The sequence below is a fragment of the Heloderma suspectum genome, chromosome 2 (genome assembly GCF_057233095.1).
Source record: "Heloderma suspectum isolate Gila_16-S chromosome 2, 16-S_ref, whole genome shotgun sequence".
NCBI classification, from domain to species: Eukaryota; Metazoa; Chordata; class Lepidosauria; order Squamata; family Helodermatidae; genus Heloderma; species Heloderma suspectum.
Window position 1 is genome coordinate 124,661,839 of NC_139459.1, and position 18,125 is coordinate 124,679,963.

The window sequence follows — 18,125 nt, forward strand, 5'->3', positions numbered from 1 at the left end:
GAAAGAACAGCTGGCTTTCATTGGTGTTATTTGAGCTTCTGCCTAATATTTATTGGGCTGGTGTTTATCAACCTTATATCTTGCTCTCCCTTCAAAGAGCTCAGAGAGGCATATGTATTGTTTGCCAAATGTTCTCCCACCCAGGCAGCTTACAGAGCCAGACTAACCTGCCTTCAGCATTAGAACTATGTCATGTGCCTTCAGATCATGCTCTTGCTGGGGGGTGGGGATGGGTTGCGCTATTATGACTAGACTATGTACAGACTTTAACACAGTAATCCATGAGATTTAAGCTAAAGTTCTGTACCTTCTCTTGAATATACTGGACCATTTCTGGAAACGAAGGCATCTGTTTACCAGCACTTTCCTTTTCATTTTTACCAGGAAATGTTCTCAGTGCACGTTGTGCCTCTCCGTGGACCTCCTCCCGTCTTTCAAAAGTAAAAAAGAAAAGGTTTGCAAACATATATACAGAACTTATCATTCACATCCTCACCAATTTATTTATTGAGTGGACAAAGCTGACTTAAACCAGGTTACACATAACACAAAACCATAATTTAGTGGTATGTGCACAGCAAGAATGAGGCCATGCAAATAGTGTGCCCGCACAGTCCCCCCTCCTCAATCCTCCTCCCATGTGACCAGGATGATGAGTAAACCAGAATTTAGTTTCACTTATATGCAAACCAGGAATTATGGTTTTTAAAAATTCTCTAATTTACGAAACAAACCAGAAAAAAACAACCCAGGATTTGAGGGTTGTTGTTGTTGTTATTATCATTTCTATACTGCCCCATAGCTGAAGCTTTCTGGGCAGTTTATAACAAGCAGTTGGTTTGTTTAGCAATTGACTAGATGTTTCTTTGAAATCATAATTCTTGGTTTGCACATGAACAACAAACTAGGATTCTGCTAAAATGAAACTAAATTCTGGTTTACTCTTCCTCCTAGCCACGCAGGAATGGAAGAGGGGAGGAGGGAGTGTTCAAGCCTGGCATTTTATGCAGGCACATTCCTGCTCATTCACATTATGCTAAACCCTGGTTGAGAGTTATGTGCAGACTGGGCCAATAGCAAGAGATAGTATTTCCTGCATTTTTCAGAGAATTTTTTAAACCCTCTCATACCTGTAAAACCCAGGGTCACTGAATTAAAATCATGGGCAAGAAGTTTAGGACAGAAAAAAAAATACAGTTAGGCCTCCACATAAGGCATTCATTGCCACAAGATGTGGTGATGGCCACTAGCGGAGATGACATAAAAAACGGACTGCACAAATTCATGAAGAGGTCTATCAGTGACTATTAGCTAGAACAGCTAAACATGTTGAGAGATAGTATACCTCTGAATACCAAAGCTAGGGACAAATACTGGGTGTTGCTTTTATGCCCTGCTTACAGGTTTCCTAGAAGCAACTGGCTAGCCTATTTGGCAACAGGATGCTAGACTGTTTGCACATCGAATGCAAACTTCTGTTTTCTGTTACACTTCTGTTTTCTGTAATCAACCTCTGATCGGCTGTAAACAAACCATGGGTTAACCACTGGGATGTTTAGCCCCTAAGTAACCCATTGGTCCGGGTTCATATATCATGCTGACAAACTCCAATTGCACAGATAAGAGGTTGTTTACAGAAAACAGAAGTGGCTCACCCAGAGCGTGCATCCCTGCAAATGGTGGGTTAAATAACCCATGATCTGTCACTGTGATATGCGAACCGGGTCCAAAAGAACATTTCATTTGATCCAGCAAGGCTCTTCTTATATTCTCAAAAGAAATCATATATGAACACAAGAAAACTGGAGAATTTGACTTGCACATTAATTCTCCTTCTGATTAAACACTGGACAGTGGTGTCCTGTCTCTGCTTTACTAAAACATGGGTGGGGAACAGTCTTTAGGTGGGGGCACATATGACATCAGGGCATAGCCACAACACTTACGTCATCCGGTCCCCAGTCGAAGTGTCAGCTAGACCTCCAGCTGGCACTTCAGCCAAGGACCAGCTTCGATGTGTGCAGGCTTCCCCCATTAGGGGTAAGGCACAGATGGGCAAAGCCACCCAGAGCAAGCTCTTTTTAGCCAAACCACTACAAGTTAAACCACAAGGTAAATCTATTTAGATAGACCAGACATGCTCTAACTGCACAATGCAAGACACACTCACTAAAACCATAACAGCTACAAGCTCTTGGTTAAGCCCCCTGCATTCCCAGCCACAACAAAGTGCAACTCATATAGCTACCATTTGCTTCCATCCATCACTTCTTACTCTGCCCTGTCCCATCATTCCTCTTTTATCTCCCCATTGTTAAAAGTTTAATGTAAGGCTCCAAGGGGCAGGTATTTGTTTGAGATTAGCTCTACATATTACGGAATGGAAAGACACCCAGACTGGCCAGTAACATTGTAACCAAGTACTTTGCAGAACAATTTTATTTGTAAAGTACATAGCACACATTAGGATGTGCTAGCTGTGGTGGAAGCCATTTTATATTACAAGTATTGCAGTGCCAATGTTCCACTAAGGAATTCACTGGTTCCCAAGACACAGTAATGTAAGATTAGAAGAATCCATTTCTTCCTCCCACCTTCACATATACCCTTCTGTATCATCAAGAGGGCTTTTTAAAAAGCTGACTATGCCTCCAGGTGTACCATTATTACAACAATGGTAAATCTCTATTATTTATTTATACATCTCAACACTGTATTTTAAATCTGACATTAAACTTACGGATCTCCTGCAGCTAAAAGCAGCAAGTATCTTGAAGGAATGTGATCTGAAGGGAACACTGTGCTGGCAAATTTTACAGCCACCTGACGTACTTGGACTTGAGGCTTAAAAAGAGAGAGAAAGAAATAATTGGGGACATGTAAAAGCTGTTTAAAAACACAAGCATATCTATAAAAATACATACAGAATATTCATCTGAAGTAGCAAGGCAGCTATAGAAAAATAGTTTATTTATAGTTGAACTGGTAGAGTACAGTCACTTTAAATACTTTAGCAAAAATCAGTATTCCTGATATTTGAAGAAAGCACCCACTGCTATTTCTTCATTTCCTTTCCCTCTTTTGCCCAGTAAAACTTTAAGCAGCCAGAAAGCAAGGCCAACCATCAAGGGATGGAACAAAATGTGTAGCACAGTACATCTTATCTCTAATATAAAGAGATAGGTAATAACACTAGTCCACACAAAATGGGCTTTTACAAGATGACAAATCTCAAGAGTTGTCTTCCTACAAAATGTAGAAACGCAGTCCTGGGGCAGAGAGAATGGGTTCCATTACCATAAGTCTTGCCAAGTACAAGGAATTGATGTGAAAAGATATTCAGCCCTTCATATTACCTTTTTCCCCACTCTCTTGACATACCTTAATTAGGTTTGAGGCCACAAGCGCCTCCATAAGAGTACGTGGTGCTCCTTCTAAACTGGTGTATGCCCCAACCATCATGGACAAGGCCTCTTGAATAGCAAGTCTCGTATCAGGGTCTTCCTGAAATAAGTTACATCCTTTAGTATCTAGCATGCACCCCAAAGACAAGCAGCGTCTTCTAGACAGACCATCTGCATGGCAAAAAATAAAAATTTGTAAAAAGTACCAACCTTAGAGAGAGCTTCAAAAAACTGCTGGACTAGTGCCAGGTCCTTGGTGAAGAGCTGAGGTATTCGGCTGAAAAAGTCGATGATTTTAAATAGCCATTTTTTCCCATTTGTAAGCATAAAACAAAATATATACACTGCAATTAATCTCTCTATAAAATACTAGTATTGATAATAATGATACATCATTTGTGTAGTGCTTTAAAATGTCAAAACAGTTCTCATATTTATTTATTTATTTATTGCATTTATACCCCGCCTTTTTTCCTCTTGCAAGGAACCCAAGGCGGCTTACATTATCCTCCTCCTCTCCGTTTTATCCTCACAACAACAACCCTGTGAGGTGGGTTGGGCTGAGAGTCTGTGACTGGCCCAAAGTCACCCAGTGAGCTGCCATGGCCGAGTGGGGACTAGAACCCGGATCTCCCGGCTCCTAGTCTGTCACTCTCACCACTACACTACATTGGCTATATTACCTCAGTAATTCTTACAAACAATCTGTAAGTAGTCAGTGTTACTAACCCACACAGTCTATCTGTCTATTTATTTAAGAGATTTCTAGGCCACCTTTTAAGGCCATGCCTCAAAATTCATACATCACTGAAGTCAAAATGAAAATACCACAAGACAACAGAAAATACCATAAACATAACAGAGTCTAACAACAATAAAATATTAATAATAACCCAGCATAATAACCTTAACAATAGCTAAAACTATTTTCAACCAATGTAAAACCAATTTAAAATAGCGGTGACCACTATCCATCTGAAAGAAAACAACTTGAAACAAATGGGTCTTTAGTGCCCGTCTGAAGGCCTGAATTGATGAGGCCATACTATTTCTGTGGAGATAGAATTCCACAAATGTGGAGCCCCAGTCTCACAGTGCAATCCTATGCATGTTTACTCAAAAGCAGGCCGCACTGGGGGTGTTTGCACATAACTGCAGCAAATTGTGAGTTCATTAAGCGTAATTTGTCATGGCACATGCCAAGCACATTCCACGGCCTTTTTTAATATTCAATCCCTGATCAGGAGTTGCTACATAATGTCTGAACCCAGACATTATAGGTTAATCATGGGTTAAGCAACCCACAGTTAACCTAGCTACTAACTACAGGTTAACTGTGGGTTGTTTAATCCATTATTAACTACAGTGTCCAGTTCAGATATCATGTAGCAACCCCCAAATGGGAGTCGAATATTGATGAACTAATTAACCCACTAATTAACCCATTAGATGAACTAATTAACCCACGATTCGCTGCCATTACATGCAAACCAGGTCAATGTGTTCAATGGAATCTACTGCCAAATAAGTATGCCAGGATTGCAGATGAAGGCTGAGAGTGGCTTGCTGCACTGCACAATCCTATGCATGTTCACTTGGAAGTAAATCCCATGTGTTCAAGGGAGCTTAGTCCCAAGTAAGTGTTTTTAGTATTGCAGAATTTTCTGGTTCATATTTCAGTCTCATAGCCACTATGCACCACTAGCTTTCAAACAGAGCAGTTAATGTTTGGTATCAATAATCACGGGATAGTAAAAATGTATCTGCAAATATAACATAGATCTGAATTGTCTACCTCTACCAGTAAGAGGCTGACTTTTTCTAATAACCACCAAATATCATTAAAAATCAAGAAACTATACAGCGAGGTCAGTTTTGATAGGCCTTTTGGGGGTTAATTTTTATGCCGAGAATTCACTACGCGTGACACTACTGCCTTTGCTGCAAGACTGCTTAGCTGACACAGTCTTAAACTGTGCAGAGAACAAACCATTTTTCAACTTGATGCCCCTTGACTACCTCTAGCATTCAAATAAAGCCCCCACAGATTTAATTTTAACAGCTCTCGACCTGTCAGAAGATCATATGTTCCACATTCTACAGACCATTACAAATTGTCATGTGGTGATCTACGTTACCATTCTTGTCTACTACCAGAGTAACAAAGTGCTTTGGGGAAAAAACTGACATCTCATGAGTTTAAATGCATTTGTTACCTGGAGAGTTTTCCAACAGCTGAATAGGCCATTGACAGCAGTTTGGGGTCCTTGAATTATTAAAAAAAAAAGTAGGATCAGCAAAAAGAGCCATGAGAGAGATAATGCACATTGATGTTTCCTCATTTATCCTAGACAATTATGTTTTATTTTATATCTTTCTTCCCATATTGTTTCTACTAAAACCAATTTCAGAAACACAAAAGTTCTAAAACTACAATAATCATCTCCTAAACCAAGCCACTTTGAAAGTGAAGAACAGATGGGATTGTGTTCTGCAAACAGAGATTAAAAAAATCACTGCATATGGCAATAAAACTACTTCTGACTCCTTCATTTTATTTCCCAAGAAGGAAAAAGGAACCTTGGCAAGTGCAAAACTGAATATACAATCAGAAACTCTTATGACAAGAGCCTGAAACAGATGTAGGCTTGAGCAGCACAATTCCAGATATAATCTGGAATCTTTATCAGTGTAATGCCTTTATTAGGCCAACACAAGGTCACAAAAATGTGCAAACTTTCACGATCTCCAGATCTCTTTATCAGACAAGATGTTACAAAAAGTAGGGGTGGAGAGGAGGAAAAAAAAGGCCTGCTGTGATATTGAAGTCATGAAGTCTGCATGGTCAGAGTTTTAAGATGAAATGTGGAAGGAGGCTGCAGACATTCAAATTAGCCTCTACACGGTGATATGATGCTTTCAGGCTGCATCTGGGGCTGCCTCCAGAGCTGCTTAGTAGTTGGGAGGGAATAAACCTTCAGAGAATAAAATCCTCCACTGCCAACATGACTACCTTTGTTTTTTGTGAAACTTGGAGAATACCAAATTTCACATTCAAGAGCAGGGTCTTACACTAGAGGAAGTGGATTTTATACCAAGGGCATTAAACATAGGCTGCAACCATTACATGAACTTACATGAATGAATTTAAATAAATACATTAACATAAACTGGGAGGGAGCGATCCTATGCCCCCCTCGATAACATCAGGGGGGGCATAGGATAGTTCAGTTTCCTGGCTCCGGTCGGAGACAGGAAACCACGCTCCTTGCCCCCACTCGCTCCCCCTTGTAGCCAGCACAGAGATAACCGCACTAGCTTATCTCTCCTCACTTGGAAAACGGAGTGTGGAGATGGGGAAAAGAGGGTGTTCCCAGGGGAGGGGAGGGGAGGAGACTGGGGTGGCTGTGATACAATGTATCCTATGACCGCCCCAGCCTCCTTCCCTCCCCCTCCAAGGTGCCACTGCTAGATGGGTGAAATCGCCTGTCTAGCAGAAATACAGGGTGGCTGGAGCCCTGCAATGGATACTTGGCAGCCTCTGAGTTTGGAGGATGCCAGCATTTATTTGCATTCTTAAACTGCATTTATTTTTAAAAGGGAACTTAACTGCTCATAAAGGTGCATAAAACTGCAGTCAAGATGCCCTAGATGGGTCATTTGGAAAGTCTAGCAGACAACCCCACACCAGCTTTCCCCACATATAACTCTCTCTCAAAGCGAAATCAGGTTTGAGCAATGAAAGGAATCAAGCCAAATTGGGGAGAAACAACACGGTGGTATCAGCATGCTTGGAGGAACTCCAAGATCTGAAGAAGCATAAAACTTTGCTTAAAAACTTAAGGGGGGAAAAATACCAAAAAAAAGTCCAATGAAGACTGAGCATGCTCAGTAGCCACAGAATGCTATCAACTGGAAAATAATGGAAAACTAGGGAAGGGGAAGCCAAAATGCCCTGCTCGGAGGGAAAGTTTGATATAGGAATGAGTTCCATTCAGAGTTCTAAGTAAGGAAGGATACACTGCAACACTGGCACAATTCAGTCTATCAAATTCTGGCCCATAAGCCAGGATATGCATGACTTACATGCACCTGCATGCAGACCCTTTACTCCTGCTTCTACCCTGTGGCATGAGCAGGGAAACAAGTCAGGAAATCAGTTAACTGTAGCTTCCTGTTACATCTGAACCAGGAAACTAAGGTTGATGGCTTCCAAACAAGTCAGAATTTGTAGCCATGGTTTAAAGTTGGCTTACAAATCTCGATTTATTTGGAAGCCATCGACCATAGTTTTTTGGTTCAGATATAATGAGAAGCTATAGTTAACTGTGGCTTCCTGGCTTGTTTTACCACTCGCACAAAGGGAGGAACGAAGTGGAAATACAAAGCTCATGAATTGAGATCATCTGAACATAGCCATTATTTGGGAGGTCCAACTTGTTTTCTTTACTAGTGATACCTAATGTATATTCAGTAGCTCTTTTGAAGCAACTATCAAGGAACTCCACAGATATGAAAAAGACATGACAAATTCCACAGTAAATGTCACTCTTTATCCTTTGAACTTACCTCTTTATATTCATTAATCAGTTTTGTCAGTCCATTTAGAAGCATAGGGCCTAGTGGCTTGATCTTACCGTCTGGGCAACTGAAATCCAATACATGAAAGAGTAAGAATTTAGTGTGTTTTTAAAAGACATTCTTATAGCAAGTGTTTTCCTTGAATAAGAGAAAATATTGTGTAATTCCCTTCCAAACGAAGACCTATCTGGCCCAGTCACTGCTCAACTTTTGACAGATAGTGAAAACCTGGCTCTTTAAGGAAGTTTAGATGATGCTATTGTAGTGTTTTTTTATTTTCACTGCTGCCTTTTCTTAAAGAGTATACATGGAAGGAATGATTCAGAGCACCCTCCCCAATGTAATTGTACACCTTTTTGATGCATCGCTCTGGTATCTCTATATAGCATTCCTTGTGTATATGCATACTTTGATAAAGAAGAAGAAATTATAGTGTAGTTTTAGATTTTGTCTGCCCCTTTATATGATTTTAGCATTATGTATTGACTAGGTTCACACAACACAATAACCCACACTCAAGGTTGAGTGTGGGCTGTCATTGAAACATGGGTTGATGTTGAAATGTGGGCTATTGTGTTGTCTGAGCCCAGCCATGCTAACAAACCATGGTTTGTTAACAAGGAACAACCCACAGTTCACAACCCAACAATAAACCATGGGCTATCTTCATGGGTTGTTCATGGTTAACAAACCATGGTTTGTTGGCGTGGCTGGGTTCAGACATCACAACAACCCACGGTTCAACAACAATCCCACACTCAGCCTTGAGTGTGGGTTATCATATTGTGTGAACACAGCCACTGTTTTATTTTTTTACTGTTTTATTATTTTATTCTCTTTTTTTCTTATTTGCAAGCTACCTTTGGAGTCTTTTGGAGCCAAAAGTGTGGGATCCGAAATAAAGTTAATATTAAAATATTAATATTAATAATCTTTCCCGACAGCATACCTTTGCTTTGAGTCCACAGTCACACACACGTACTTTTCCTGGCTTATCATTACTTCATTCACCATGAAATTACTTAACTGTACCTTGCCAACCAATGCTATGTTTGTGCATACCATGCCGTAAAAAATACTGCATTACTTACATTACACAAATATGATGCACAAATTGAAGAGATAAGGTTCTCAGTTTTGCATTGGTATTTGCACCAAAGAGTCCATCATAGACGACCTAGCAGGAAAAGCAAATTCATTAGAAACAATCAATATTATTTCTAGTTCTTTTTCCATAGGTACCATAACAGTAAGCATAATTATAAGATGAATGCTGATGGACTATATAATTTTTCCTCTCAGAATTTCTATAACCAGTAAAATTTAACATCCTTTCAACTTATTAAAAAGATTATCAATAATAATTCATGAAAAACAGGAACACAGGAAGCTGCCTTGTACTGAGTCAAACCATTGGTCCATCTAGCCCACAACCTTCAACACTGACTGGCAAACAGCTGTTTAGGGTTTCAGGAGGAATTCTTCCAAACCTACTTGGAGATGCCGAGGATTGAAACTAGGACCTTCTACATCAAAAGCATGTACTCTATCACTGAGCTATGACCCCCTCCTCAAATACTAAGTTAAGTGACACCTAGGAAAGTATCTCAAATTGTATGTTTCTTGCATATGCTACTGTAACAATTACCTATTTATACTTCATGCATCCTAACTTGCTTAGCATACAAGTGCTCTCAGTTGGGCACACACGCTAGTATGGAAGTGTAGAAAACAACAAACTTGGTACCCTAAAAAAAAGCTTTCTAGAACTATTAGCATGCTACTCTACCTATGTGGACTGTATACTCCATGATCCAAGATTCACCACATCCTATGATGTAGAGCTGCCTTCCCCAACCTGGTGCCCTCCAGATGTGCTGGGCTAAAACACCCATTGCCACAGCCAGCAAGGGCCATACTGGCCGGGGTGACAGGATCTGTAGTCCACACATATGAAAGGCATCAGGTTGGGAAAGGCTAATGTAGAGGGACAGAGTACCTAGAACTGAGTTCTGAGGGGTTGAGAACTGTATTGTAAGAGTGAAAACATTACCTGAATATTTGCAGGAAATGTTTCTGCTGCTTGCCTGGAACGCAGAAGATGAGGAACAATCTTTAACTTAACCCGTGTGCTGACTGGATCACGTTTCAATTCTGGTTTCAGAACAGCTCCCTTGTATAAGCAGATAGGAGTTTATGGGAAAATGTGCATTTTAGAGAAAACTTCATACCAGTCCTATTAGCAGATTATTTTTTACAATTTAAAAAGGCATAACAAGAAGCGTGTGCATTTGATTTGGGTTCTATAAGTCACTAAATGCAAACATGAATTACCTACTGAAAAAAACAGATGAGTATCAAATAAAATACAGCTTAGTTCATCCATACTTCAGTGGCAAGCCTGGTGTCAGCACCCAGGATGGTGGGGCAAATGCTAGGGCCCATGGGGTCTAACACCATCCATCGGCTTCCCTTTTCCAAATATTTTACTAGTACTAGTGCTATGAAGAGAAACACCAAGCAACGCTGGTGCCATCTTCATTTCCTAAGAAGACCTTTAAGCCCTGGGCAGAGATGGTGGCAGCTGCAACCTCGCTCAGAGCTTCTCTGCACAGCTCAAGGCAGAGCGCTGCTGGCCCACTAGCCTAGGAAAAATGTTTTTAAAACAAAAGAAAATGGGATGCCCATCTCTGCTACTGCTGGCCACCACCTGTTAAGCTTATTGGGGGGGGAATAGAGGGGCAATGATGGGTGGGGCAGAGGGCAGCTTGTCCAAGGCCCCCTCAAACATGCCGCCCTGCTCAGTATTAAAGTGAATAAAAGTTTTAGCTCTTTCCTCAATCATTAACTTCATCAATAATCACTCATGAGGTAATTTGTTTTTATTTTTCCTTTCTGACACCAAGAGCAGGGTGCAGTGGCCAGACCAGCAGCTGAGGGGGATGACACTGTTAGCTGGTCCCTTAGCGTTTTGCTGCCAGTGAGGGAGCATAAGAGAACCAGGATGAGACCCCAGTCCAAGAGGAGCCAGGCCCTGTCTCATGAGGACAACAACATCCAGCCATTTGGCCGCAACTGCTGGGAAGTGCAGATCAGAAGCATTTCTCACAGCCTCCCAGAGGTCCCAGCAAAGAACAGACTGCTCTGGGGAAAGGCACTGTCATTTCTCTTCACCCTGGGATATGCCACCACTGAGGGAGCAGGAGAAGGGCGAGTGCCACCCTATCACCACTTTGAGATATGTTTAAATATGTTCAGTGGTATAGACATCTATTAAATAAATAAAATATGTGAAAACTCCAGTGAGGGGAGGGGAGAGATCCTTGTTGGGGTTTTGGTTCCTTGCTAGTGGTGCATTTAAGTCAGGATTACTGGGCAAAAAGACTAAGGCTGCACTCCTATCCAGGCTAACACGCTAGTTTCAAAACAAGATCAGAGAGAGTGACTGGCATCTGATTACTGCACGATGTGGAAGAAAGTATTTTTACAAGGCCCAGCATATACAACCTGCATTAATATGAAAATGAACCACTGTAAAATACTGTACCAATACTATCTGACATCTAATCGATTAAGTCACATTTATGGGAACTGTGAAAATAGTGTTGGTGGTGTGAAAATGACAGTTTTATGCACATTTGGTGGGAATACCCTCTTTAATTAATTACTTTTGGAAAAAGGTTACATGTGCAACACCAATAATTACACACTTTTCTATATCTTGTCACACTCTAATAGTCCTACTTGGTTATGTAGAGGAACATATAAATTCTATACATAAAGAAATAGTTCAGAATGTATTGATTGCTGCTAGGATTTTGATTTCCAGGAACTGGAAGACTACTATCCCCACTTTGAAAGAATGGTTGTGTAACATTTGGAAGCTTGCAGAGATGACCAAGTTAACAGAATATGTCCATTTAAGAGATGGTAGACAAAAGACTGCCTGTTTTTCGAATGTGTGGCACTCTTTTATTGACTTTATGGCGACTAGATACAATCTTGCTCTACGCTTTATTGTAAGAAATTGTTTTTAGTTAATTGGACTGTTTTTAATGTTTTTTATGTACTTTGAGTAAGCAGCTTTGTTTCATAAAGAAAAATGTGGAATACAATTTAAAAAAAATAAACAAATAACCTGGAGCTGTTCACCCTGTGTGCAAGGTATATGCATATACACATAAAAACAAATGCTGAGAATGCTATTCTTTTCAGTTGGGAAGCAAGTAGAATTAGAATTCTAAATGTAATGCTCCTAAATCCCACCTTCTCCCACAAATCTGGTTCCTAGAGTTTTACCACATGTACTTATGGTTAACCATTTATCACATACTAATAAGTAACCCTTTTTTTATTGAGGGTGACCCATAGAAATTAATAATACTTCCTCATTTCTAGTAAACTGAAAGGAACAGAGCAAAGATCTACATGCAGTGAAAATGCAGCTTCCCCACACTTCCCCACTGTGCCATGCCAGACAGAAATGTAGGGAGCATGGTAGGGACACTGCCAATGAGGCTTGGAAGTAAGCTCCGGTGAGTTCAATAAGACTTACTTCCTGGTAAGCGTGTGTACGGTTGCAGCCTAAGTTCCTTAATGTATTTCTAACGATAATCATTCAATCACTAAGAAGGCTCAATAAGAAAAATGTATTAAACATGGACTAGGCTTGACCAAAATGCAAAATCAGAGGTTCTCCAAAGCGACCATCTTGGGAGTGGACCAATGGACATGATCTCGTGATGCTGGCTGACGGAGCTGAAAATCAGTAAAGAATATAGGAGGAGCTCTACTGGATCTGACCAAATGTCTATCTAGTCCAATATCCTGTTACTCACGTGGCCACAGGGAATCCAGCAAGAAGGGCATAAAAACAACAACCCTCCCCTACTGTTGCTCCCAGCAACCGGAACTCAGTGTCATGCTGACTATACTGACCTTGATGTTCCATTTAGCAATTATGGCCAAGAGCTGCTTACACCCACCCTGCATTAATTTATCTAATAGAAAGCCATCCAACCTAATGGCTATCAACATTTCATCTGACTCTGAATTCCATAAATTAATGGGCCTTGTGTGAAGAAGTACTTTCTTTTTCTCATGCACCGTGTATCAAATCCTTTTACAGCACAATCCTATTTTATAGCACAATTCTGTTCAGACAGAAAAAAGTCCTACAGCTCCCAACATTTCCCAGCCAGCATGTAGTAGTACGACTCTTTCCATCTAAACATAGATAGAATTGCGCCCTTAAAGGACTAAACAGCAAAATGATCTCATGAGTTCAGACTTCTCTTTAGTCAACCTGAGGATGTGACAAATTCTTAATAAAAGCTAGTGAAATGTTAGCCTTCTCCTTGTGGTAATGGATGCGGGTTACAGGGCACTTTGATTTGCATATGGTTCCTTGTGCATGTGTCTTAAGTGGGGAGTACGCCTTAACAACACCCTTATCTTTAATCTGGAACAGTAATAATGTCTTAAGTAGCTTACTTTTTTGTAGGCAAAAAATTACATCTTGCCATATCTACCTTGAAACTTATCCTCTACTTTGAGCAAACAAGAGGTATGATTAGGTAGCAACTTAGAATGTCTACCCAGGTGAATTTAGCCTATGGAAAATAACTGAAGAATAAAGCAGGACTGTCACCCAAATACAGCTGGCTGCTACAGTGAGAAGTAGTCCCCCTCCCCAGGTTAAATTCTTTCTTCTTCACTTGCAGGTTAGTGAAAGAGAAGGAAGAGCATGAGCAGCACTGAATGTCACTATTGCGCCTGAATCACCATTATAACAAATAAAATAACAAAAACTGAAAATAAAAGACAAATTTTAAACACACACACAATTTAATAAAAATCAAGAAGGAACGCATATCTAGGAAAGCAAATCTTACCTCCTTAGTTTTTAGTGGTATGTCCCCAAGGTACACTTTGTAAAGCTTGTTGATGATGGCTGGATTATTCCAGTCAATTAAGCTAAACAATGTTAAAAGGATACATACACGGTAAGGTTGCGGAATTATTTTACATGATTGTAAATGAAGCCAAGTAGTTGCCAGCAGAGCATTACTTTCTCTTCGATGCTATACATTTCAGTAATTGACTGTCATACACTCCCCATGCTAGTCAAACAAACGGTACACAAACTGAGAGCAAGCCAGTCTTTGGAGCTCATAAAATTTGCTACTTGTCTGCCTCCCTGACAAATAGTTTGTTCTTGTGGCTGCATGATTAATTGGCGTTTTCTATCTATTTATTATCACATACCCTTACTGGATTTTTAAAACACGTATCACAGCGTCATTTATGTCTGAAGATGACAAATTCTAATGGTAACAAATACACAGGGTAGCCTGCATTACTTTAAAAAGGAGAACAATGCCAGTCCCTACAGTTCCTTATTCTGTCGAAGTCTGCATTCTTCCAACTACTGTCTTGGTTCGCACGTAACAACAACCCATGGGATGTTTAAACTATGGATTGCTGGGAGCGAGCAAGCACACTGCCTCCCACCTGCTCACCACTTCATTTCCATTCCTAGCTTTTAGTCATGAAGCGTGAACCTGGAACTCTGAGTTGGTGGGGGGGGGGGGAGCAACCCAGAGTTTTAACTCATAGTTTGTTGTTGGGCTACAACTCTGGGTTGTTTCCCCCTCAACAACTCAGAGTTCCAGGTTCATAGGGGCATTCCTGGTTGTTTACAAAAGCAGAAATGAAGCGGAAGCGGCAACAGGGCAGGAAGCAGCCCTGACTAACTATGGGATATTTAACCCTTAGTTGGTTGTGACATGCAAACCAGGTCATCATCTCGTAACATCTGAAAGTCTTAAATAAAAATTGGTGAGTCCAAAGTAGCTTTTTGAATCCCAATAAAAGCATGGTGATTTGCTATAATCATTATGCATGAATATTTTCCTTATGACATTAATAAAAATTGCAATAGGAAAAGTATTAGAGTTTACAGAATCATACTGACTGCCCCAGTAATCATCTTACAGTGTTTTTCTGTTTTTGAGTGCAGGAGCATAGGACCACAGTCTCAACCTCCTTATTGTATGAAGAGCTTGTGCTGGCACCAGTGTGAGCCCTGGCATCTTTCATATACAAAGTTTTAGCTTGCACATTGAGAAATTAATTCCTTTTCAGATTTGTAGTTAGATACAGACATAGTCTTACCTAGAGTAGACTCACTGAAATAAGTGGGACTTAAGTTAGGCAGGAGTAACTTAAGTCCCATTCATTTCAGTGGGTCTCCTCTAAGTATGAGTAAGCCTGGATCCAATTCCTGATCAATGTTAAGATGTCTGGGAAAATTTGAGCAACGTACATCTACTTCCACAAGAAGAATGAACCATGGTGAAATTCCAGAAGCACTATTTTTTCAACCAGAAATTGCTATGTGCAATCCATGCAACACAGGAAAGGGCTAGCATGCACAGTCATACACCTCCGTCCAGAGGCTCAAACAATAATACCTGAATAGGGCTCTATTCTCATCACAAAAGTTTAAACTGACCACCTTGCAGTGCACACGCCTCACCATAATGCTGAAAGGAAAGCAGGTTTCCTATTGTGCAAGTAAAGCCCAGTAAAATTACTATGAAACTAGTAATTATGCACTGACTAGTGAAGGAAAAGCAGGCTTCTGTCAGGGCTTAGGACGCAAAACATGACACAGTCATCATCAATGCCAGCATGGATGTTTCTACAATCCAGATTCTAGAACACATGGAAAAGGAGATACCAGCGTGGTAGAAATTGGCGAGAGGGAGGGAAGTCCTACAACGTGATGGCATCAGCAACTTAGCAAATGCAATTGCCAATGCATGCCAGCATGATAAGCAAACTTTTGTTACAATAAGCAAAAAGAACCCAAGGATTTCCAGTGTTTAGCCTTATATAAAAAAAAGGGGGCAGGGAGGACAGGGAAGAAACCCTATTCAAAGTTTTTAAAATTACAAGTCATTACCTTTGCTTGCCTTTCAGTTCAAGATCTGCTGCGGTGGCCACACTATGCCGAGTATCACTGGAGGCAATGACCAAATGTATGACAGCTTCCAGTTCAGGCACTTGTTCTGCTTCAATGAACTTCACTATGCCTAATTTACACTGCCCAGCAATGCAGAAAAAAGGAGGAATGTCAGTCAGTCTGATGGAGCACATGACCTAGAAATGGCAACAGCTAGGACTGAGACTTTTTATTATAATCATAGAATGACAGAGCCAGATAAAAATGGATGACTAGTTAAAGGAGTAGCTAGGGCTGGAGTAACCAAGCTTCTGCACTTCTTCTCTCATTTATAGAAAACAGCACCTGCTCCCCAAGAATTAATACTACCCTTATTTTGCCCCTCCCTAATTTTATATTTTACATTATTGCTTTTCTAACTAGGATCATGAGTGGTCCAGGCTTAAGATGGAACACCGAACCAAGGTGGCAATACAAATAAGAGACCCGGGGGGAGAGGGACTATGCAACAGTACATCCTTAACTGCTGAGTTAACATGCATCCATTTGGCAATTTGTACACAAATGTTAACCCTCTGCACTTCAATGAATTTGGCTTTACCTGTTCCAGCTGTTCAGGCGTCCATGGGGTGTCTCCAATGACCCGCTTGGCTGCATAAAAGCTCATTCCTGGAGGAGGCTGAGGGATCCCAGAACCTCCAGAACTACTTGATGAAGAAGTGCCCTGTCCCGTTGGCACATTTTGGCGACTCTGGGATTCATTCAGTACATATCTAGAAGGAGTGGAAAAAAAGATGAAGATCTATACAGGGAATTTAAATCTCATATGTCAGGATCAGTGAGCTGGTGGGTGGATCAGTCCAAAAACACCACAGATCATGCCACATTGACAAGTTACTTAGAGTGAAGAACCTAGCCAGAGACACAACAGCTCAATCAGTCCCTTGAGTCATATGACCAATTAACTGCAATACCCTATCTGACTATCGGCAGTGGTGGCACTGCAGAGCAGCAGACAGCAAGCCAGCCGCTCTCTCCTCCAGCAAGTTCTAAGGAATTTGTTTCATGAGCAAAAGAATTATCACAACAGCCCGTGGGTTATCTGAGGGTTGTTTAACCTCCAACAAGTCATGTCACTCAAGTTCGGATGACACAAGCCACGCACAGGCAGCAATTATTCAAACTGCTCCCAGCAGGCACCATGGCTTAAATAAGCCACAGTGCTTGTGCAAACCAGGTCAATAGCTCACTGTGATTGCTTTGTACACAAGAATGCAAGCAAATATGTAAGAGATGTCATAACATACACCTTTCAAAGACTTCACTCTGCTACCAAAAGACCCTACAAGTTACTAAATAAATCAGTAGCAAGGACAACATACAGCGATTCTGTGAAAAATTAAGGCCATTGTTTTAAATAAAGGAAAAACATAATCAGTTTTCAAACAACAATGTTTCAAAGAAGGGGAAATTCAGGGAGTTCAGTTCAACAAAAGCCTCCTGTGGACAAAAGGACTCCTTCTGTCAGCTGGAGACTCCAGTGGAGTTTTTTCCTGGCTTGAACAGGAGAGGAGGAGAGCTTTGCCAACTCCCTCCGCCCCCTGCAGTCCCCTATGTCCCCTGAAAATCTGCTCCAGAGGGTTAAGGGGCCATCTGAAACAATGGGGAAGGTGGTGCTGGGGACTGCAAAGGGGAGGGTGTGAAAATCACCTCCCCACCAATTTCCACCTCCAGGGGCATTCTGAGCAGAACTCTACTCAGGGACAATCCTATCAGCAGAATAAAACTCTGGATCCAACCCAAAGAGTATTATGAAAAACAGTGGAGATAATTAAACTTGTATCAGAACTTGTTTCTTTTTAAAATGTTTTAATTGTTTTAACATGGTGTTTTATTATTTTATCTTCGCTGTTCACTGCTCCAAAATCTCTTAATGTGGGGCAGTATATAAATATTGTAAATAAATAAACTGTTTACTGAGACTGGCAAACCCTTGCTATATATGAAATGCCCATTATATAGGAGTTCACCAGTACACATGTATACTAGAATCTTCATTTGAGTTATCTCAGGGACCGCTAAACACAACAGCTTTAACTAGGATGGTAACCCGATTAATATTAATCTCTGTCAGTTAAGTCCATATAAATTTGCAAGAGTGTCTTTTAAAG

At 40.7% G+C, this 18,125-nt stretch overlaps 1 protein-coding gene across 6 annotated transcripts in view; it reads right to left on the reverse strand.

Annotated features, from left to right (window-relative positions):
• ECPAS (Ecm29 proteasome adaptor and scaffold) overlaps positions 1–18,125 on the reverse strand; it is an 85,507-nt gene that overhangs the window by 52,553 nt on the left and 14,829 nt on the right. For all 6 annotated transcript variants that reach the window (XM_084834675.1, XM_084834673.1, XM_084834679.1 and 3 more), the window contains 11 exons: positions 16,556–16,727; positions 15,955–16,094; positions 13,880–13,961; positions 10,039–10,158; positions 9,077–9,162; positions 7,974–8,052; positions 5,621–5,670; positions 3,615–3,681; positions 3,382–3,504; positions 2,741–2,844; positions 308–431 (listed from right to left, as the gene is read on the reverse strand). In XM_084834675.1, the coding sequence (XP_084690801.1) occupies positions 308–431; positions 2,741–2,844; positions 3,382–3,504; positions 3,615–3,681; positions 5,621–5,670; positions 7,974–8,052; positions 9,077–9,162; positions 10,039–10,158; positions 13,880–13,961; positions 15,955–16,094; positions 16,556–16,727 (1,147 nt within the window). The remainder of the gene's footprint in view (positions 1–307; positions 432–2,740; positions 2,845–3,381; positions 3,505–3,614; positions 3,682–5,620; positions 5,671–7,973; positions 8,053–9,076; positions 9,163–10,038; positions 10,159–13,879; positions 13,962–15,954; positions 16,095–16,555; positions 16,728–18,125) is intronic.